General features: G+C 52.9%; 1 protein-coding gene across 1 annotated transcript in view; it reads right to left on the reverse strand.

The window, feature by feature from the left end:
• Positions 1 to 23,073: 23,073 nt before the first annotated feature.
• PDILT (protein disulfide isomerase like, testis expressed) overlaps positions 23,074 to 23,761 on the reverse strand; it is a 199,931-nt gene continuing 199,243 nt past the window's right edge. The window contains exon 11 of the mRNA XM_085629085.1: positions 23,074 to 23,238. Coding sequence (XP_085485211.1) covers positions 23,173 to 23,238 — 66 coding nt within the window. The 3' untranslated portion in view covers positions 23,074 to 23,172. The remainder of the gene's footprint in view (positions 23,239 to 23,761) is intronic.

Consider the following 23,761-nt stretch of genomic DNA (forward strand, 5'->3'; position numbering starts at 1 on the left):
AGTACGTTCCAGTCGTACCCCCACCCCAGTACGTGTCGTACCACCGTGAACCTACACCCCAGTACGTTCGAGCCCCACCCCCACCCCAGTACGTGTCATACCCCCCGTGAACCTACACCCCAGTACGTTCGAGCCCCACCCCCACCCCAGTACGTGTCATACCCCCCGTGTACCTACACCCCAGTACGTTCGAGCCCCACCCCCACCCCAGTACGTGTCATACCCCCCGTGTACCTACACCCCAGTACGTTGCAGTCGTACCCCCACCCCAGTACGTGTCGTACCACCGTGTACCTACACCCCAGTACGTTCGAGCCCCACCCCCACCCCTGTACGTGTCGAACCACCGTGTATGTACATCCCAGTACGTTCGAGCCCCACCCCCACCCCAGTACGTGTCATACCCCCGTGTACCTACACCCCAGTACGTTCCAGTCGTACCCCCACCCCAGTACGTGTCGTACCACCGTGAACCTACACCCCAGTACGTTCCAGTCGTACCCCCACCCCAGTACGTGTCGTACCACCGTGTACCTACACCCCAGTACGTTCGAGCCCCACCCCCGCCCCAGTACGTGTCATACCCCCCGTGTACCTACACCCCAGTACGTTCCAGTCGTACCCCCACCCCAGTACGTGTCGTACCACCGTGTACCCAGTACGTTTGAGTCCTACCCCCACCCCTGTACGTGTCGAACCACCGTGTATGTACATCCCAGTACGTTCGAGTCCTACCCCCAACACAACCTCCTAACTACGGAGCGCACCCCAGGCCCCAACATCACAACCGCATGTACGAGTCGTACCAAGCCACACACAAGGACAGCACCGTACAACCAAATGGCCCATGTACACACCGTACACACGCTCAAAACGCACGGACACAACCAGGACAAAACAAAACAACACAAGAATACACCATTCGAATGGCACAAAGCCACTAAACATGGCCAAAAAACACCAAAACAACACCTTCACTGACCTGCAACTGCCAAAAACAAACAGAGGCCCAATACACCACCACTCCTTATAACCAACCCACCCACAATTCAAACACAGCCACACCCACCAATGGACCAATAAAAAGGGCCCACACACACAAACCATGAGCCTTTGCAACAGACCCACTGCTGCCAGACCCCACAGACAACCCACAGCACCAGACCTCAACCTTTACTACACCTTACACTTGCACACCTTCACACAACCACCTTCACAAACACACCCTCATCACATTCACACACACACGCACCTGCACAACCACACCCACACACCCACAACCATCCACACACCACCCCCACCATCCACACCCCCCCCACCATCCACACCCCTCATCATGCCCACTACCAAGAATCCAAAGTTCAGTAACCGAGAGTTGGAGGTTCTTGTTGATCAAATCCTCAGAGTCGAGCCACAGATCTTTGGAACATTGGTCAGAAACACCAGCCAGGCAGCAAAAACAGCCATGTGGCAGACCATCGTCGATGCTGTGAATGCTGTTGCGGACACCAGACGGACCAGGCAGGAATGCCAGAACAGGTGGTATGATCTGCGGAGGAGGGTCCGAGCCAAGAGGCAGGATGAACACGACCAGGCCAACGCCACCGGAGGAGGGCCCTCCCGCAGACCCGTACACTACCATCCCTGGGAGGAGAGGGTGATGGCCATACTGCCGGTGGAGGCAGTAGAAGGATTAGAAGGACTCCGAGACCCGGGTGAGTACACAAACAACGCACCTCACATGGGGGGAACGGCATCCACAACCAACATCACTAACAGGCACGCAACCACCACAAGCCATCGCATGACTCAACCACACTCCATGAGCACGCACATGCCACTGCTGCCACCATGCCCCATGCACCCAGCTGGACAATGTCAAGTCACAGGCCACAGAAGACAACAACACATGACACGGTAACCCGGATGGCGGGAGGCTGGGCCCAAAAAAGCACATAGTGCAACTCAGAAGCAGACAACAATTCACTCTACCCATATGGCCTAGGTCACAGCCAGACAAACAGTGTGTCCCAACACAGGAATGACTTGCCAGCAAATGGCGGACGCCTTGCATCAACACATGGGGGTGAAGGCACTGTTTTGCACATGACAGCAGCTAATGAACAGCCAACATTGTGAAAGAGTGGCAGCACACACCACCACAGCAGCAGCGCACAGACACACATCACACCCAATGGGTGCCTGGAGATCAGAAACAAACTCACATCAACAAGCCAAGGGCCACTCAAAGATCTGCTAACAGTGTGTGCCCAGGAAGCTGGGCCGAGGTGACAGAGGGTGACACACGGAGGGAGGGAGAGGGGGACAGAGAGGGAGGGAGAGGGGGACAGAGGGAGGGAGAGGGGGACAGAGAGGGAGGGAGACGGACAGAGGGAGGAGGCTGACACACGGAGGGAGGGAGAGGGGGACACAGAGGGAGCGAGACACAGGGAGAGCTAATCAGCCGTGTTGCGTGTGTGAATGTCTGCTCGTCAGCAGGTAGACTGCGTGCATGTAGACAAGGGTGGCCAGTGCCAGAACCCCCCCTCTTCACCATGGCAAAACACAGGGCCATGTCACAACCTGTACACGAGCACAAGGAAAGCTACCTGGATCATATAAGTGTGTGGATCCACTCCATGTGCGCATGTACAGTGCTACACGGAAGGCGCCAATGCATGGCTCGCCACACCTGCCCACTCCACTGCTGACTGCAGTCACACTTGACGCAGCAAGTAAGACTGTGCCACACATAGTTAAAGGGGCCAAAGTGGTGGCCAAGGGACACACCCATGCACAAGTGCACTGTGAGTGGAATGCAAGACAGATCCTAATTCCAAGAGGAAATGTGCCAACTTTGAAACGGATGAAACATGGATGTTGCATGGACCAAAATTAACATTGTCTCTCTCACACACAGGTCAACGTCGTGGTGCACCCCCCAACACTGGGGGGGAACACTCACAGGACCCGGATCTGCAGGAGCCCGATCCCACCGGCAGCGACCACTCTCACCACTCTGCGGACGACCCCGACCGACCTGGCCCCTCTGGTGTCCAACCACCTGCAGCGCCTGCGTCAGGTACAACTGTGCCAACCACCACCCCCACTCCTGCCACATCCCAGGAGACACCCAGGATCCCTGCCCCAACACCACAATGCAGCCAGGCTCGCCAGGAGGGACACGGTGTCCCGGGCACCCAGGAGGAGGCAGGCGACAACGCCAATGCCACCCCTCAGGGGTCCCGGAGACCCCATGTGCCCACAAGTGCAGGCCAGGCGCAAGTGGGCAGGGGTGGTGGGAGTGGAGGACGGCGGAGGCGCGAGCCTGACCAGTTGGCTGGGGATCCGGTATTTTCCCATGTCCGTAACATCCTGGACTCATACCGGCAGGACACCACGGGCATGGCCCAGGTTGTGTCCGTCCTCGAGGGGATCAAGGCCCAGCAGGCCCAGCAACATGCGGAGCTAATTGCCTGTCTACTGGTACACCAACGGAGGATGGAGGACAGACAGGCTGAGCAAGTGACGGCATTCCAGGGGATTCACGCTACACTCCGTCGGATGGCCGACACCATGGCCGACCCTCCCTGTGCCAGAAGGCGGAGAACATCACCACCCACAGGGAGGGATCAGGAGGAGGAGGAGGAAACATCCGACGGAGCATCCCAGACGTCGTCACGGCCTGCTGGTGAGCTTCCCCGCAGGAGGCCGGGTCGTCCACGGAAAGGACCGTGAGGGTGGCTGCTACATCACCATCTCCCAGGACACCTGGCCTGGCACCTGGCCCACTGGAGCAACAGCATCACAGCATCAAGAGACATTCTCTGCCACATGGCCCTGCTGGTCACTGGCTGACCAATGTTGACAAAGACTGTGGCATGGACTCTGAGGATTTCCAATGGCAAGGACACCAACTCCCCTACTGAACTTTGGATTCCCTAATCCCGGAAAGCCCCTCACTTTGTCCCCCCCCCCCCAATAATAAATCACACTATGAAGAGTATATGCCTGCTGGTAGCATTATTACCTAACATGTGTCTTGTAAAGTCTAAACATGCCTGAGTCATCTTTTCTCTTCAACCATCCACACCCTGGGGCCTGAGTCTGGCACAGGACACATGGGTCACAGTTTATTAGGCAAGACAGACATGGAGCACCATACACACCCGTGATGGGCACAACCAGCTGAGGGGGTGGCCGAACAACCGTGCTGACACACACATTGAGTACACCAACAGTCATGCGCAGAGGTCAGGGATCCAGTCCAGTGTCCTGGGTGGCACCCAGGTATGTGTAGACAGGTGGCAGAACCATGTCCTGCAAGCTTGAGTCCGGTGGATGCAGAGAATGGGGGCCTGGACAACGTTGGATGCATGGGGATGGCACATGTCACAATACCCACGCAGTCATGGACATCATGCCCAATACACAGTCACAGCCCACACACACAGCTTGCATCTTGCGAATCGACACATTGACACATAGCCACAATCAGGGAATACCATGCCAGACATGCAGGATGCACCGTGCCAACACACCAGCATTGACTGAGAAGAGGCACCTTGGAGGCATAGGGACACCTTTATTAGTCATGTATTCGGGTTTGCAGAGGCAACTCGAAGTACACATGAACACATCATGTGGAGTGACATGTGGGTCCAACACTGGCACCCCCCTTCTGCAGCACAAATGCGTGATAGCCATGGTACTGGCACACAAGCGTCGGCTAACAGCTAAATACCCACAGCTGCACACGGAGAGCCTGCCATACACCATAGATCCGCTGATGTGGAAGTCCCACACCATGTCAAGCCAATGCTAACCGTATGTGTCCGAGGGCAGTGTCACACACATTGATGCCATCATCACAATCCACTATCCCATCACTGATGACTGTCAACCAGGCAGACCATCTATTCAGGTGTACACAGCTGCATGTCGTGTCCCATGGGGATGCGACATGGCTGCAGAGGAACCAAACCCCGACAGGGGCAGTGTGCACACATCGTGAACAACTGCCACACCCAATACACCCCAGATGCATCCCTTACCCCATGGAGACTTCCAAACGTGTCCGTGCCTGTAACGCTGAGTCAGGCCACGATGTCATGTCCATGAGGAATAGCAGTGCCACAACAATGCAACCAGCAAACGGCATGCGCAGGTACCTGGGGAAGAGAGACACACAAGAAGTCAGCCACAAAAAGCACAGCCACTTGCATGTGCATTTACTCGACACATGTATGGATGACAACATGCTAGGTCACAATTATGACTGGGGAAATACTACCATCACTGCCACCATCACTCCAGTGACACACCCACACACACCTCTGACCCACGTGCCATACATGCAGGTGGAGACACACATCACAACGCATGCCACACGGGGACCAATGCGTGCACACTCAGACACTGGTACTCACCACTAAGCAAAGAAGTCGCGTATGAGCCGAGTCCAGATGTCCTCTTGCGGCTCCACATCCTCCACATCACTAGCCCCATTGCCAAGCCCTTCGTCCTCCACGGGTGGATGGTCCTCGTCATGTTGATTCAGGATGAGTGGCACAGCTCTTTCAACTGCCATGTTGTGCAGCATGCAGCAGACCATGAAGATCTTGCAGACCTTCGCCGGGGCATAAGGGAGTGCACCGCCGGTCTTGTGGAGGCACCGGAATCGGCTCTTCAGCATGCCAAACGTCCTCTCTATCACTCGCCTTGTCCGGCCATGGGCGGTGTTATAGCGGAGCTGGGCCGGCGTGATGGGGTTGCGGAGAGGTGTCAGCAGCCAAGGCATGTTGGGATAGCCAGCGTCCCCTACATGGGAAGCACATGGACATCGTTAGAACTGGTGAAGCGGTCGTGCTGGTCGGCTATACAGAATACAGGACAGACAGACTGTACCCACCAACAACACATGCCCGTTCGTTGCGCAGCTGCATCATCATATCAGGCATCCCGCTACGCCTCATGATGTAGGCATCGTGTGCTGATCCTGGGAAACGAGCACAGACATGTGAAATCACCATATTGGACAGACACACCACAAGGGCATTGATGGAGTGGTAGTGCTTCCGATTGCGGTACGCCACCTCCCGTGCGTGTGGTGGTACCAAACCTACATGTGTACCATCTATGGACCCAATGACATGGGGCATCCCTCCCAGGGCATAGAATCCACGCTTGACCTCAGTCATCTGTTCAGGGGTTGGGAACTTGATGAAGTCATCCAGGTGAATCAACATGGCCTCCAAGAAATCATGCAGCACACCGCTGAACATGCTCTGGGACATGCCACCAACATGAGCTATGGTATTTTGGAAGGTACCCGTGGCAAGAAAATGTAGGGCAGCCATTACCTTCAGCTGGGGTGTCAGTGCCGTAGGATACCTGTGCTGCGGTTGCAGGTGTGGTGCCAGTCTCGCCGTCAGCTCCAGGATCAACGGTTGGGTGAAGCGGTAGAGCCGGATCCTGTCATTCTCCTGCATGGCAGCCAAGTCTGGAATTCTTCGGGCAAGAGGCGGCGCTCTGCAGTAATTTGGAAGTGACAAGGAAGAGTGAGTGCACTACGACAACAACTCATGTCTACTGAGCACATGTAAATCTGGCAATACACACATGCTACATAGGGAGTCAGGTATGTGCTACATGCCCAGGACACATATGGATGCAAGGTGACACTCCTTCCAAGACCCAGCTACACACGGAGATTGAGAACCTCCCCATGCCACGCCATGGGAATAGCTGTGTCCCAGTGCAAGTGAACAGCCCGACGCAAGACAGGAGTGACATACACCCACACATCAGCAGAAGTGGGATGCCGATTGCAGAGACTGGTTGCGGAACACCGGAGCCACAGGTCACATGACATTACACTAGGCCTGCCCACACACCTTGCCATGAAGGTGCACATGCCATGACTCACAACACATTCCTTGTGAGGATGCTGACATGGCCTTGTCACGCTACTCCGTGTCCCATGCATACATGTGCACCTCACATCCGATACCACATGTGGCATGGTGTGCGGAACAGTGTGCAATGACAATCTACACACAGACACATGTTGGTTGCTGCAACGGCTGCAGCTTTTGAGGGTGCTACAACATCAACCTGATGAAAATCCCGGACACATAAATGACATAGTCACATTGTGCACTGTGGGTAGTGACAAGTCATGTGTCATGACCCCTGTACCGGGTATCATGGGACACTTCCGTGTGTTGGTGTCCGTGCCATGCCAGTGACGCTCACCCCAAGTGCGCAGTACGACATGCACACATGTCAAAGGAGTCAAGGGCATGCCTGGCACACATTGCACCGTCACACAGTACACCTATGCACATCTCATCATACATCTGGTGCCTTCTCCACTCAGGAGGCATGTTCCACATCACAGCCTGTCACACCTGTGCCCCACACATGTAGTAATGCACAGACGATGCCTTGATGTCCATTCCTGGACAAGTATGTCCATCCATGGACAAGTATGTCCATCCATGGACAAGTATGTCCATCCATGGACAAGTATGTCCATCCATGGACAAGTATGTCCGCCCTATTCCTACCTGTGTGTCGCCTATCACCACTGTGATGTGTAAAAACCGCCGTACTGCTGCTAAGAGGGCCTGTGTATGTTCCCAAATCACTGTGGGAGTGCTGCCGTATGTGTACCCATCGTGATGGCGAGCGTACAGGCATTTGTACGGTCCGTACCACTACGAGTACGCATACGCGTGCAGACCCATAGTGATAGTGAGCGTAGATGCGTGTGTACGGTCCGTACCACTACGAGTACGCATACGCGTGCAGACCCATAGTGATAGTGAGCGTAGATGCGTGTGTACGGTCCGTACCACTACGAGTACGCATACGTGTGCAGACCCATAGTGATAGTGAGCGTAGATGCGTGTGTACGGCCCTATCACTATGGGTCTGCACGCGTATGCGTACCCGTAGTGGTACGGACCGTACACACGCATCTACGCTCACTATCACTATGGGTCTGCACGCGTATGCGTACCCGTAGTGGTACGGACCGTACACACGCATCTACACTCACTATCACTATGGGTCTGCACGCGTATGCGTACCCGTAGTGGTACGGACCGTACACACGCATCTACGCTCACTATCACTATGGGTCTGCACGCGTATGCGTACTCGTAGTGATAGTGAGCGTACATGCGAGTGTACGGCCCGTACCACTACGAGTACGCATACGCGTGCAGACCCATAGTGATAGTGAACGTAGGCATGCATGTACGGGCCGTTGCCATGCATTTGGGGTGCCCTAGGGCCCCGAAACGCACCGTACCTGTGTGTGATGCTCCAAATTACATAGGGGACAAGTATTAAGGCCTACATGCATGCTGGTTGTCATGGAGACCAAGTTCAAATTTCGAAATTGTTCTGGAAGGTGCACAGCAGAAGTCAGTTGGAATTATTCTACTTTGTTGCAATGTGTTTGTGGGGCTGACATCATGCAGGAGAATGAAACCGATAGAGAACCCACAGACTGCTAGGTTTGAAGGGATTGGTGGAAACATAGGATGCAAATGTGAGTGACCAATCACTCTGTACTCCTGTGCATGAGACTGGGCAGAAGGGCACATATAAGGCAGCCAGGTCCCATGAGGGAGTACTTGCCTGCACATCTTTGCATTCGTCGACCCAGCTGCTGCTACTGATTCCCTGGAACCATGTCAAGGGCTGTGGAGAGGACACAGCCATTCACCCTGGAGGAGAACATGGCTCTGCTGGATGTGATCCTCCCACAGTACTCCATGCTGTATGGGCGACCAGGGTATCAGGTGAGTGCATAGGCCACTGCCACAGACTGTCCCTATGTTGTGACTGTGACTTCTGCCATTGTGTCCAGGTGTAACACACATGCCATGTACTGTCGGGGGGGTCCCAGGGGGGGGGTGCCTGATGTCTCCCAGCAGTGCCCTGAGACAGGAGGGGTGGGGGCCTATCACTCACAGCAGTGCCCTGAGACAGGAGGGGTGTGTGCAGAGTCCTCCCAGCAGTGCCCTGAGACAGGAGGGGTGGGGGCCTATCACTCACAGCAGTGCCCTGAGACAGGAGGGGTGTGTGCAGAGTCCTCCCAGCAGTGCCCTGAGACAGGAGGGGTGGGGGCCTATCACTCACAGCAGTGCCCTGAGACAGGAGGGGTGGGGGCCTATCACTAACAGCAGTGCCCTGAGACAGGAGGGGTGGGGGCCTATCACTAACAGCAGTGCCCTGAGACAGGAGGGGTGGGGGCCTATCACTGACAGCAGTGCCCTGAGACAGGAGGGGTGGGTGTGATGCACAGTGTGAGCCTTGATCATTGATTGTGACATTGCCATCATTCCACCTGTGTACCCACTGTGGCACGTACTGCTTTTTCCCTCACCAGGGGATGATGTCCCTATGACAAAGGTGCAATGCGTTGGCTGCATGACATGCCTTGTTGTAACCAGCTAATTTGTACCCATATGTCTCTCTGTGACATGTGGCTGGTGTATTGATGTGGTGTCACTTGTTCCTCCTCACAGGTAGGCGCCACTGCCAAGGAGCAGATCTGGCTGACCGCCGTCAGTGCCGTGAGGGGTGTGGATGGTCGGAGGCGGAGCCTGCCCCAGGTGAGGAAACGCTGGCAGGATATCCGGTGCTGGACGCGGAGGATTGCACGGCTCCTGCTGGGGGACTCACCTGAGAGCCACAAGAACCGCGGCCGCCGCCGTCTGAGCCACCTCCACAGGCGTGTGCTGCCGGTGGTCTTTCCAGACCTGGAGAGGCGCTTACAGGCGATGCAGCAGCCGGAAGGGGGTAGGTACATGTGTGTTTGTTGTGTGTCACCGGCATTTGTAAGGGCACAGTAGCATGAATTCACTGGCAGGGTTTAAAGGTGCTGTGCAGATCCTGTTTGCCCCAGTATAGCGCTGCGCCCCTGCCACCCTTCCCCTCCTTGCAATGTGTTCCCTGGTCTGTGTGTAGTCACTCCTTCACAAGGTAATGTAGGCTGGCCCTTTGTCCACGAGAACAATGACTGTAGCATCATGTGTGGGGGTGGTGTGTAACAGGTTGTGGGACCTTGCCTGTGCACTGTCAAGTTCACTGCATGTGGGTTCCATGTCAGTTGGCACTGATGCTGACTCCAGACATGGGAGTTGGTCTCTCATGTGTCATGCCTTACAGCGTGCATGTCCTATGTAGTGGCCTGTGACATGATGTGCATGAGTGTGCGATACACATAGTGCAGGGATGGTGACGTGTGTTGCAGTCATTACCATTCAGTAGCATGTAGTTGCGTGCCCACTACTGTCCCCTGGGGCACCTTTTCCTCAGTGGTGTATGTGTCATCATAAACGTGGACAATCTCAGTGTCTACAGCGTAGGTTGTGCTCTGTGCCATTGTCCCCTGTCACCATGTATATAGACGTGCTATTTTGTACAGGTGTCCACTGTGCAGCCTGACCTGATTGTCCTTCTTCATACTCACAGTTGCCAGTGCCTGTGTGTCTTGTTATACTCATCTGAGGATGGGCACTGGTACCTCATTATTTGTACAGGCGCACCTTGGCTGTTTGGCGTCCAATCTTGCTTTTTGCCTGCCCCTGTGTGTATCACCCAGACTATGAGATGTTGGTGCCACCTGTGTCTCAACAATTTGCCTCGTGTAGGGTCTTGTTGGGGCGGGCAATGCCTATGTGTCAAATCCTGATTTCTACTTGCTGGGTCTGGGCAGTGTGTGATGTGTCTGGACACACACGCAATGTGCAGTGACCGAGTCATGTTGGGCATGTTTTCAGCATTACCTATGCAGCATGTGTCTCAAGTTCATGGATATGGTCCCTGGTCATCGGTATTTTCGCCAACGCTGTGTGGTGCAGATGCAGTGCTGGATTGTCCCCAGGGCCTGGGTGCTATGTCAGACTCCGTTTCCTGTGTTTAGCTATTGTCTCATGCTCTCCATGGTATTTCAGTGGCATGGTGGCTCAACCAACTGTGTGTTTCATGCCCTACATCGGTACCTTGTTTAGTAGATGTTAGGGATCTTCCTTTTCAGGCTATGCAGTGTTACCTATGTCGATTGGACTCATGTGACTGATGTGTACAGCTGTCTGATTAATTTCTGTCTCTCCACCCTGCCCACAGCATCGTCGGGGGACACAGAGGGAGACATGGACACAGGCAAGGCGGAGGGACCGAGCACCAGTGCCAGCCGTGACATCGGGGCTGGCACATCGAGTGGGACAGAGGTGGAGGATAGTGCGGCCGAGGACCTGTCGACTGGCACGTCAGAATACGAAGCTGACAGGTCCGAGGAGGATGTCTCCGAGTGGGCGGTGGCTGCACCAGCAGCTGACAGCGGAACAACACCTCGCACCGCCCCCTCAGTTCCCACCAGCCGCCTCCCACTTGCTCGTGTCCCTTCCCAGCGTGCCCGGTCACAGCATGTCTCCTTCCTGCCAGGCACCGCACCCCCTGCCCCTGTCTCCACTGCTGCCGCCAATGCAGAGTCTGTGGACATCCAGCGGCAACTGCAGGTTGGTCAGGCTGCGATCCTTAATGTCCTCCATGCCCACGGCAAAACCCTCACCAACATCGAGGCTTTCTTGGAGGGCATTCATTCATCGCAGGCTGACCAACGCAACTTGCTGAGGTCCATAGACTCCACACTGACTGCAGCAGTGGGTCTCCTGCAGCGCGACCTCCCCCCACCTACCCCTGCCCCATCCACACTTCCCACTCCCATGCCTGTCCCACGTACACCCAGACGTCGGCATGCACCCACATCAACGGACACGGGCACCACACCAGCAGGGAAGGTCCACCGCACTCCTCCTGACACGCACACACAGGGTGAGGTAGGCACACCCACTGGGTCGGGGGGCAAACGTGTGACACGCAGCCATAGTGGGAGTCCGCATTCCACCCAGTCCACTCCCTCCAAATCCCCTCCCCTCAGCTCTCCTGGCCACATCTCCCCCAAGGACTCCTTCATGGCCGCTCTGTCCCTGGGCCCCACAGTTACACCACCACGCAAGCGGTCAAGGAGGTCACCGGTCAGGGTGGTTGAGTCTCCCCCCCTGTCTCCACCCTCCCCCGGTGGCGCTGCGACCCATCCCTCTGACCCCCCCCCTCCTTGGGGCCTGAGGTCCCTTCGGGTGCAGGGGACTCCCTGGAGGACCTTGCAAAGGTGTGTAGTGCCATCCTGGCCTCCGCCTTTGGCACTGACCCACCCCCTGTGATGGAGTCCTCCATCCCTGCACCCACAACGCCGCCCCTTTGCCCTGATGTCCCTGCGGTGCCTGTTGCTTCCCCCCCCCGATGCCCTCACCAGTGTGGAAGACGATGCCATTTGACTGTGCAGGCAAGGTAGGGGACACGCATCCCACTGTGTCCCCCATCCAGCTGAGAATCATTGACTGCCCTATGGGCTTTGTGAAGATTGAACTGCCTGCTATCCACGGACATTGTGCTCATGCTGAATAAAGCTTAATTTTGTTTTCATTATCACACTACTGCTATGCTGGTATTGGTGTTGGTGGGGCTGCTACATGGTTTTGGGTGGTGTGTAAGGGTTTGGGTGTGTGGGATATGTAGTAGTGTACTGCTCATTGGTGGGACCCTGGGATCTGTGTGCCATCACAAGGTGTTGGCTAACTTTCTTTGTTCATGTAAGCAGTTACTGCATGGTGCACTTGTCCCAGGGTGTATTCCTTCCTCTGTGTACCCAGCTTTCTTCCCTGCAGGGTGTTCCCAATGTTTAGCGCAGAGCTGTGTCTACATGAGCTGTGTGTGTGACGGAGCCCTTCTACTTTGGCCATGCATGCAGGGCCATGTCTCCACCTGCAACAATCGTGGCATCCTTGGTGATCACTGTACTTGTGTGTGGAGTCTGTTGACATGAGTTCATGGGGACATGTTCCCTTGTAGCCAGTATGCATGTGGATAATTCTGGCCTCACACACATGTGTTACACCCCTCCTGTCTCAGGGCACTGCTGGGAGTGATAGGCACCCACCCCTCCAGTCTCAGGGCACTGCTGGGAGGTCTCTGCACACACCCCTCCTGGCTCAGGGCACTGCTGGGAGTGATAGGCACCCACCCCTCCTGTCTCAGGGCACTGCTGTTAGTGATAGGCACCCACCCCTCCTGTCTCAGGGCACTGCTGGGAGGACTCTGCACACACCCCTCCTGTCTCAGGGCACTGCTGGGAGGACTCCACACCCACCCCTCCTGTCTCAGGGCACTGCTGGGAGGACTCCACACCCACCCCTCCTGGCTCAGGGCACTGCTGGGAGTGATAGGCACCCACCCCTCCTGTCTCAGGGCACTGCTGTTAGTGATAGGCACCCACCCCTCCTGTCTCAGGGCACTGCTGGGAGGACTCTGCACACACCCCTCCTGTCTCAGGGCACTGCTGGGAGGACTCCACACCCACCCCTCCTGTCTCAGGGCACAGCTGGGAGGACTCCACACCCACCCCTCCTGTCTCAGGGCACTGCTGGGAGTGATAGGCACCCACCCCTCCTGTCTCAGGGCACTGCTGTTAGTGATAGGCACCCACCCCTCCTGTCTCAGGGCACTGCTGGGAGGACTCCACACCCACCCCTCCTGTCTCAGGGCACTGCTGGGTGGACTCTGCACACACACCTCCGATTTCAGGATATGTACGCTTGGAACATACACGGTGGGGGTACGCTCAATGCATTCGAGGTGAGGGTACGAGTCTACTTACACTGGTGTGGTGGGGGTACGCTCCATGCATACGCGGGTGAGGGTACGGGTCGTACTTACACTGTTGGGGTGTGGGGTACGCTCCTTGCATACGCGGGTGAGGGTACGGGTCGTACTTACACTGTTGGGCTGGGGGGTACGCTCCTTGCATACGCGGGTGGGGGTACGGGTCGTACTTACACTGTTGGGGTGGGGGTACGGTCCGTGAGTCCGCGGGTGGGGGTAGGAGTCGTACTTACACTGGTGGGGGTGGGGGTACAGTCCGTACGTCCGCGGGTGAGGGTTCGAGTCGTACTTACACTGTTGGCATGGAGGGTACGCTCCATGCATACGCGGGTGAGGGTTTGAGTCGTACTTACACTGTTGGCATGGGGGGTACGCTCCATGCATACGCGGGTGGGGGTACGGGTCGTACTTACACTGTTGGGCTGGGGGGTACGCTCCATGCATACGCGGGTGGGGGTACGGGTCGTACTTACACTGTTGGGCTGGGGGGTACGCTCCATGCATACGCGGGTGGGGGTACGGGTCGTACTTACACTGTTGGGCTGGGGGGTACGCTCCTTGCATACGCGGGTGAGGGTACGGGTCGTACTTACACTGTTGGGCTGGGGGGTACGCTCCATGCATACGCGGGTGGGGGTACGGGTCGTACTTACACTGTTGGGGTGGGGGGTACGCTCCTTGCATACGCGGGTGAGGGTACGGGTCGTACTTACACTGTTGGGCTGGGGGGTACGCTCCATGCATACGCGGGTGGGGGTACGGGTCGTACTTACACTGTTGGGGTGGGGGTACGGTCCGTGAGTCCGCGGGTGGGGGTAGGAGTCGTACTTACACTGGTGGGGGTGGGGGTACGGTCCGTACGTCCGCGGGTGAGGGTTCGAGTCGTACTTACACTGTTGGCATGGAGGGTACGCTCCATGCATACGCGGGTGAGGGTTCGAGTCGTACTTACACTGTTGGCATGGGGGGTACGCTCCATGCATACGCGGGTGGGGGTACGGGTTGTACTTACACTGTTGGGCTGGGGGGTACGCTCCATGCATACGCGGGTGGGGGTACGGGTCGTACTTACACTGTTGGGGTGGGGGGTACGCTCCTTGCATACGCGGGTGAGGGTACGGGTCGTACTTACACTGTTGGGGTGGGGGGGTACGCTCCATGCATACGCGGGTGAGGGTACGGGTCGTACTTACACTGTTGGGGTGGGGGTACGCTCCATGCATACGCGGGTGGGGGTACGGGTCGTACTTTCACTGTTGGGGTGGGGGGTGCGCTCCTTGCATACGGGGTGGGGGTAGGGTCCGTACATATCCGTCCCCACGCTATGTGATGCTTGTGCGGCCCGTACCCAGGCCTTTGCCACGTGGGTGCGATCCGTCCCGCCATTGTTGGGGTGACGTGTGTGGGCGTGGTCCGACTCGTACCCACGCTCTTCAGGCGTGGGTACGGGACGTACCTGTCTGGTTGTGTTGCCGGTTCGCGTGGTGACGGACTTCCGTTGTGGCGGTCGCTGGCTTATCAGGACACGCCCCCACCCCCTCGTGGTGACCAGGGCATGGGAGTCAGGTATGTCCAGGCCATGTGTGGTGTGTGACTTATGTGGTTGTTTTGTGGCCTGCCCTGGTCCTGCCACCCCCACCCCACCCCACTTTCCCCCCTCCCTTAGTTATTCTGACCTTCTGCGGCGTCTGCGTCGTAACCTGTAGAGGAGGTGGACTGCTATGAGGGCAGGGATGACTCGTAGGTTCGGGTCCATGTCTGTCCGTCGCGTACTGGTACTCCTTGATCGCGTCGTCCTGTCGCGTACGGGTCCTCCTTGATCGCGTCGTCCTGTCGCGTACGGGTCCTCCTTGGTCGCGTGGTCCTGTGTGTCCGTCGCGTACTGGTCCTCCTTGTTCGCGTCGTCGTCTGTCCGTCGCGTACTGGTGGTCCTTGTTCGCGTCGTCCTGATTTCCCGGCAGTTTTTGGCTGCCGCAAAATATTCACTGTGCGGGATGACGTCGGTGCGAATCGTGATTCCTGGGTCGTGAATGGCTGGCTGCGAGCGTCCCGACGTCAGGTCGGCGCTTTTCCGGATCGCATTGGTAGTTTTATTTTGGTCGGTCGGGCTTTTTTACGATTCGTACGGTACTGGTGTACCCGTGCGAATCGTAATTCCTTGTTTGTAAAAATTGACGACCGGGTACGCGTCGGACGGAGATTATGCTCCGTCCGACGGTTCGTACCCGGTTTTTGCCGGATCGTGATCGGCACCTATGTCTTCAGGGATTTTATTTCTTTAAAGTCCGGTTTGTTTATGTTTGATCAGTACCAGCAACACACACAGCTCCAGGTTTAAAGTGGTAGGTAACTTATATCAAGGTCCTGATTTGCAAACATTTCCCTTATATTAAGTGTCTTGTCCTGGCTTAAGACAATAGTTAAACAGTCTTGAGGATTTCATTGGTGGCTAAAACACGACTTAAGACCAGTGCTTGATTTGAGCTGCTGGATACTGATGGGGGCCACCGACACATCTTTTTGGGGACCGACACCGAAACATAGAAAAGGGAAAGACGAGGAAGAAAATGATGGAAAACGCTTACAGAGGAAGAAAGCAGGCACCAGCAAGAATGAGTAACAAGCATTGGCATAGCCAATAGGTCTCGCCTTTGGGACCTTATAAGTGTTTATTTATCCAGCACAATATCCTTGGTGCAACAACATTAACTGTTACATGGCTAAACACTTATAAGGTCCCAAAGGCGAGACCTATTGGCTATGCCAATGCTTGTTAAATATTGGAACAATGGTAAACTCCTTCCAAGAATTTGGGATATCACCACTTATTGCAGCATGGAAAAGATTGAACAGGGGTGCCCAAAATGTAGGATTCTGTTTGAAAACATCTATGGGAACCCTATCTGACACTGGAGCCTTTCCAACTTAGGACTTTAAGATATCTCTTTCTACTGCAAACACTTCCCATTGAGTTACTTAGAGCTAATATATTATCAAAAGATGGGGCTCTATATATCCATTGGAGCTTGCAATATATGGTCCTGACCAAAAAGTTTAGTAAAGTGACAAACCCACTCCTCAGCAGGAATATGACTATCTATTCTGGGCTGTTTCACGTCTGAGAAGAAAGATCGACTTAGAACTTCCCAAAAATCCATAGAGTCCCTAAGTACTGAAGCAGCTTGTAAATCATCCCAAGCCTCCCTGTTTATCCCCTCTTAACTAGGGTGGCCTTATAAATAAACCTTGCCTGGCCAACATCATCAAAGTTACGAGGTGACATGTTGGTTACTACTTTTAACTGTTTCAAGGCGGCCGTACAGGAGGTGTTAAACCGTTTATATGGGGGGAGATAATTTTGTCTTTTCTTGGTGACCAACATGCTATCTGTCAACTTACAAAGACCCAGTGGCGGCTCCTCCGCTAAGGCGGAGGAGCGTCACCCCACTGCTTTTAAGCAGTGTCACTAAAGGGAAAATAAAATGATAATAACTTTAAGTTATTATCATTTAATTTTTTTCCTTTTTTCTGAAGCTTTGCGGGCAGGGTGGGTCAGCTCTGCTGACAGAGCAGGGCTGGGGCGGTTTGCAGTCCCTAAAGTTTGCATGAATATTTGCCGGTCAAACATTCATGCATACTTTGCATGTTCCCCATGCAGGCTGCATTATAGCCCCCCTAATCGATTCCCCCTTGCAACCCCGTGACCAGCCTCGCCACCACCTTCAAATAACAGCCGCCACTGCAAAGACCATCAAAGCGTTCCATGACATCACAAAACGTTGCCTCCTCGGATAATAACACATGACTTCAACTTATTTTATCGTAGTTAAACTTCCCAAAAATTTGGCATGATTTATATTTTCCCATTTCATACAAATGCCTTTGTTTTTGATGGGCTGTAGATCGAGAGAGCAACTAGGCTGTGATTTGACCTCGGGACATTTTAAGCTTACAGCGATAGGGTTGGTATCACTGATACCAGAGGAGAGAATAAGCTGGGCTATATGCAGTGACAACAGAATAAAATCAATAATAGAACCTTTACCTTTATCTATAAGGGTTAGCAGATAAACATCAACTTCCTTAAAAAAAATCGGAACTAAAAATTACATTTTGTTTGATAATCTGATTCAGCCCAGCCCCTTACGGAGTATGTATAAAGTGCGTTAAACTTTCCCATTGTCAGTCAGTAACCCCAAAGACACGGACTTCCCTAAGGGGACAACTAAAGATGTTAAAGTCACCCATCCAACTAATAGCCTCCCTATCTGGGTATCTCTACAGATCATCTATTATAAAATGATCCAAGTCATCAATTAGATTAACATGATGAATTGTAAAATAAGGAAAATAAAAATTGATTAATAAGACATCCAAAATCCCGGGAAATACCAATTGTAGAATTTGAAAACAGGGGGTACACTGCAGTTCATCAACTTTTTTTATAAACAGTCTGGGGGTTGTTAGAATAGCGGGGGGACTGCCACCACCTGACCGGCGGTGGCGATCCGCCCGCCAAAACACCCCACCGGACGGTCTGTTACCCCCCCATCACATTAGCATGGCGGGGGGTACCGCGGCGGACGGAAAGACGGTCCGCCGCTTTTCCGCCGGTAGGCAATCGTCATGATTGCCTACCGGGCGGAAAAGGCCCAAAATATGGTGGCGGTGCCTGCATCCATATTATGATGTTGGCGGTTTCATGCCTTTCCATGGCGGAGACTCTGCCATGGAAAGGCATGCGGGAATCGCTTTGGGGGCCTGTTGTGGGCACCCAGGGTAGTGGAGGGGTGGGGGGCTGCACTTGGGGAGTACCCATGGTACCCCCTACAGTGGCATACACAAGGTGGCAGGCACCGTGCGGTGCCTGTCATGTTGTGCATGCCAATGCACAACATGCATTTACAACATTGTGGTGGGTGCTGCTCACAGCACCGCACGCCACAATGTTGTATATGCAGAATGCGACCGCTGCGGTGGGGGTCGCATCCTAATTGGCCGTGTGCAACCGCCACACCAATGGCGGGCGCACTGAAGTCCACATGCCATCCTAATGGACCACTCTGTTTATTCAACAATTTGCCCAGGTACAAATACACATTTTTATCAATCTTGCATTAAATACAGGTCTTGACATATTAACAATTGTTGGATCCTGAGCAGCAAGGCACCCAAAGGCTGAGAGCTCATCAACTTTTAAGTTGCTAATTCTTATAGAGATGAGGACCCCTAAACCCCCCTGCAATCTGCCTGATGTCGTGGGTGTAGCTGCTACACAAAAGGATTGAAAACCATTAACGTGAAAAACTTCAGGGGACCCGGACTCTTGGAAACACACAATAGCATAATTATTGACCAGTTGCAACCAGTCCTCAACGTCCAACTTCTTGCTGACCCCTGCTATATTCCATTACAAGAAGTGAAGACAATCAGGCCCGACGATACCATCTTGGGCAATAGTTATATTCAGAGCCTCTCCTCCCCGAATCTCCGAACCAGCAAAGGGGGTAAAGATAGGGAAGAAAGTGTGGGAGAATCCAAAGGGCACAACCAGTTATTCCACATCCGACATACTAGAAAGTGGTGCATATCGGTTTTCACGAACAAAGGGATGATAGGCGGAGTGACCAGGTTCGAATCTAGTCTGGGCATTTTTAGGCCATAGCTGGTAGGGAATACAGTCGGTAAAAGAAGTAAAATGGACTACACCACTACACAATTGCCCCCTGAGGTTTTAGGAGAGTAACCAAGCCATCACACCCTACTAACCATAAGGATTAGATCAGCTAAATCGAATGACCCTAGTAAATTTAACTTGCACCAGTGGGACGCCTTTTAATATGATAACATACAGCGCATACTCAGGGCATAGTTGCAAATAATCCACACCCTCCCGGGTTGTTACCGTATTACCCTTTTACCAGACAGACTGAGAAATTGTGATACAACTAGGCTGCTAGGTGGGTTTTGAAGACTTTGGTTGTAGAGACATGTGAGGAGCAAGATGAGGCAATAACTGATCAGTGGGAATAAAACAATGATTAACATTCACAAGAGAGGGTTAGCCATTTGCAAGCATAGCTTGATCGAACTGAGGCTGGGGACCTAGTTGACGAGCATTATGGCATAGGCCTGTGAGAGCTTGAACTCTGTCCCCAAGGGTCTTGATCTGTATGGAAACATCCAATTGGAGATCCTTCACCAGAGTCTCCAGATTGTCAAATAAATGTTTACATACATCATATACCGCTGTCCTAATGACAGGCTTAATGAAGTTCACCCTATTTTCCATTTGAACATCGGGCTTCAAGCATAGCCTTTTCGCATCAGCGGCAACCTTCTGAGTATTTTCATCATGCCTTTTTCTCTTAGATGGCTCAGGCTTCTGTACTTTATGTTGGGGGCAACTCTGGTTGTTAATAGAAGAATTAACAAAGGCTTCATGGATGAGGCATTGGTTAGAAATGTCAGCAGGCGCTGTAGGTATAGGTGATTGATGATTATAGGTTAAAGCTAATTCAGCAACTAGGGAGTTCGTTGTTACCTCTGCCTGTGAAGATCCAAGATGCCATGAGGAGTCTTTAGTTTCAATCGGCTTCTGAACGGCATCTATGCAGCTCTCCACTAGCTCAAGTTCAGTAGAAATAGTTCCCATGGTGGAGGATTGGTAGGTAGTAATTGGAGGGGTGATGAGGTTCCCCTTGAACCCCGGTTTCTTTTGTTTCATGAGGGCCTTTTTCCCCATAGTTAGATTGAATAAATAGCAAACGTATGGCCTACCTTAGCTCGGAACTGTCTTGAAAGCCTTTGTAATCTATCCTGAGGCCAAGAAAGTGGGTCCAGCCCAGCCTTGTCCGGCCATAGACGGGAGCAGAAGGACCTGCTCCTGGCACTGGCATGCGCACAAGCGTGTCGTGCGTGCGTGCGTGCGTGCACGTCCAGTGCTCTGGGAGTGCAGGAGCACTTATCAGTGCTAGGGCATAATGCATGAGGGAGTGGGCATCGGCACCTCCAGGCGAAAGGAAGGCTGGATCCTGCAGTCTCGCTACGCAGCCCCCAGAGTTAATGTGGCATGAAAGTCTCCCGCGCTGCAGAAGTGCAGAAGTGCTTATCAGCGCTAGGGCAGGGTGCGGGAGGGAGCAGGTGTCGGTGCCTCCAGCTGCAAGGAAGGCTGAATCCTGCAGTCCCCACTATGCAGCCCCCAGAGTTAATGTGGTATGAAAGTCTCCCGCGCTGGGGAAGTGCAGAAGTGCTTATCAGCGCTAGGGCAGGGTGCGGGAGGGAGCAGGTGTCGGTGCCTCCAGCTGCAAGGAAGGCTGAATCCTGCAGTCCCCACTATGCAGCCCCCAGAGTTAATGTGGTATGAAAGTCTCCCGCGCTGGGGAAGTGCAGAAGTGCTTATCAGCGCTAGGGCAGGGTGCGGGAGGGAGCAGGTGTCGGTGCCTCCAGCTGCAAGGAAGGCTGAATCCTGCAGTCCCCACTATGCAGCCCCCAGAGTTAATGCAGCATGAAAGTGGGTAGTCATAAGATCAAAAGACATGTTATTGTTTGAGACAGCAATCTGGCACCCTCTGGCTATGAGTAGCACCTCTGAGAATGATGAGACAACAAATTAGTGGGTGTTGCAGGGGCGGGTTCTCCAGAGGGGCCAAAAGGGCGGTGACCCCCAACAATTACGTCTCTCTCGCATCTCATTGCTTAAAATATTACAGCTTTTACATGTAATGAAACAATCGCACTGATCATTTGCTTACATGTAAAAGCTGCAATATCACCTTGCACCAGAAGTTTACTCCCATGGGCTGTATTGTGCATGTGTCAAGTGTAGGCTCTTACAGCCGGTCCTTACTCAGACGTAATACATATCTGACATGCTGCACCAGTGTCAGGCAGTGCAGCACGTCAGGTAATGGTGATTTGGGACCTGTTAGTCATGCACCCTTGTACCCCATAAGAAACCATGATAAAAAAGACAGCCTTCTGTCCTATCTGAACTTCTGATTGGGGATAAGGGTGTGAGCCTCGTTGTGGAGCCTTGTTTGTTCGATCTGAAAGTTGGGAATCGATGTGCAAAGGAAAGTGCACTTTGTGTGTTTGAGCGAGAGCATGCTTATGTTGTTCATGTGCCAGTCTGCAAGCGTGCATCAGTGTGTGTATGTGAGCGTGTGTGTGAGTGTTTGTATGTGTGATTGTTCAGCATGAGGTACAACAGTAGCAAACAATAGGTGTGGATGAGCCAACAGTTAAACAGGGAAACCAGATGTGAGCCTTAAATGCATTAATTCAAGTCCTGACTACCGTTTTATAAAAACTATTGTTGAGATGTTGTAAATGACCTTTCATCTGATATCCCCACAACTTTATAGATTTACCAGCCACCACTGGGGTGTCGTTATACATTTATGAAAACAAGGCATTCTTGAAACTCAGGGAGGAATCACTGGTCATCCTCTCTTAAGAATTGGTATAGGTTCTAAAACATAGTACTGCATTGGACAGTTGGGAGAAAGGCAGTGTGCTACAGAATGCTATCAGCCAGTTTTCTTTTCTTTAAAAAAAACCTTGTGGTTAGGGGGGATTGAGCACATCTGAAAAGCAGATTGGAGAGCAACCTAAACTTCCAGGGGAGCTGAATGTTGAGGGAGCATGGGAGAAGTGAGGTGCAGGACCCACCCTATGAAGACATCCTCCCTGTAGTAATTTCCCTGATGGGACATTTTAGTTTGGTAAAGCAGTCATGCCGCAATGGAAAGGGAAGGGCCTCCTGTTACCTCCACTGCCTCTTCAATGATGAGGGGTGATGTGGAATAAAGTTCTGGATGGAAATAGACAATCACTTAACTTTCTGTAAACCAACCCATATTAAGTGCTTGGGGACCTATGGGATCAGTAAAGATAAGCACAGCAGTGCTCAGTCCTTCCCCTTACCACAGTTAAAGGCTCTGGTGGCACCAAGATATCATTCAATGACATCAGTATGCTCAGCTCAGATTAACATCATTGAACTGAGGCAGGACTTAACTTCAGCCGAGTAGATGATTTGTGCGAAGAAGCCTGGTGCTTGCAGATGGTTCCACCTAGAGTGGCTTTCATGACTTGAAAGATACTATCATGGCATCATAGACTCAATGCTGAGCATCTAACCTCCAGTTCCTCAGTATCTAGAAAGATGTGTCTCCTGCACATTGATACACGTGGCAGACCTCATTGCAAAGTCATACTGAGGAATCTCATGTCCGAACAACGAGAGTCTCAACTTGTATAGACAAATAAATCAAGAGCACAAGAACAAACACATTTTGCCAACAATATTAGTACCAAACACAGACGTGATTAAGTTTCATTTTATTTTACTGTCGTTATTTTACACTTCATGTTGCATTTCATGCCATATGCTGAGCATGAGGATCCCTCCAAAACTAGGCACGGTTAAAGTTCTTCTTTGTGTAAGTCTTCCTTCACTTGACCACCGCTGTCTTCTGAGTTCTTAGAGTTCTTGAAAAAGAATGTAAGAGAATATATGTGTAAGTTAGTAATAGTCACTCAACCTGCAACAATACAACTTGAAAAAACTCAGGGTCATATGTACTTCAAATCCATTCGCGAAGAGCAGTTGTAAATTGGGCACTGAGTTCCTACGAATGGATTCTGAATTTGCAAACTGAACTATGAGCTATATAAGTTTGATTACAAAACTACCATTCAGAGAGGGTCACCATCAGACCTACTTCATGAATATTAATGAGGTAGGTTGCAAACTGTCACTCAGTCTCATTGAAGGGCATCAGAGGCATGCTGCCTGCTAGTGTCAGCAGACCATCAAATCTATGAACACCTTTAAATTAATTAAACCTTTTGTTATGCAGCCCATTTTCTCTATAACATATGGGACTGCGTTTAAAAAATAGTTTTCTTTTATTTTAAAGTTTGTTTGAGAGTTGGCAGTGGTCCCAAGGACCACTGCCTACTTGCCGACAAACTTTTTTCAACAATCACAAAGGGGTAGAATTCCCAAGGG

Source organism: Triturus cristatus, chromosome 10 (assembly GCF_964204655.1).
Source record: "Triturus cristatus chromosome 10, aTriCri1.1, whole genome shotgun sequence".
Taxonomy (NCBI): Eukaryota; Metazoa; Chordata; class Amphibia; order Caudata; family Salamandridae; genus Triturus; species Triturus cristatus.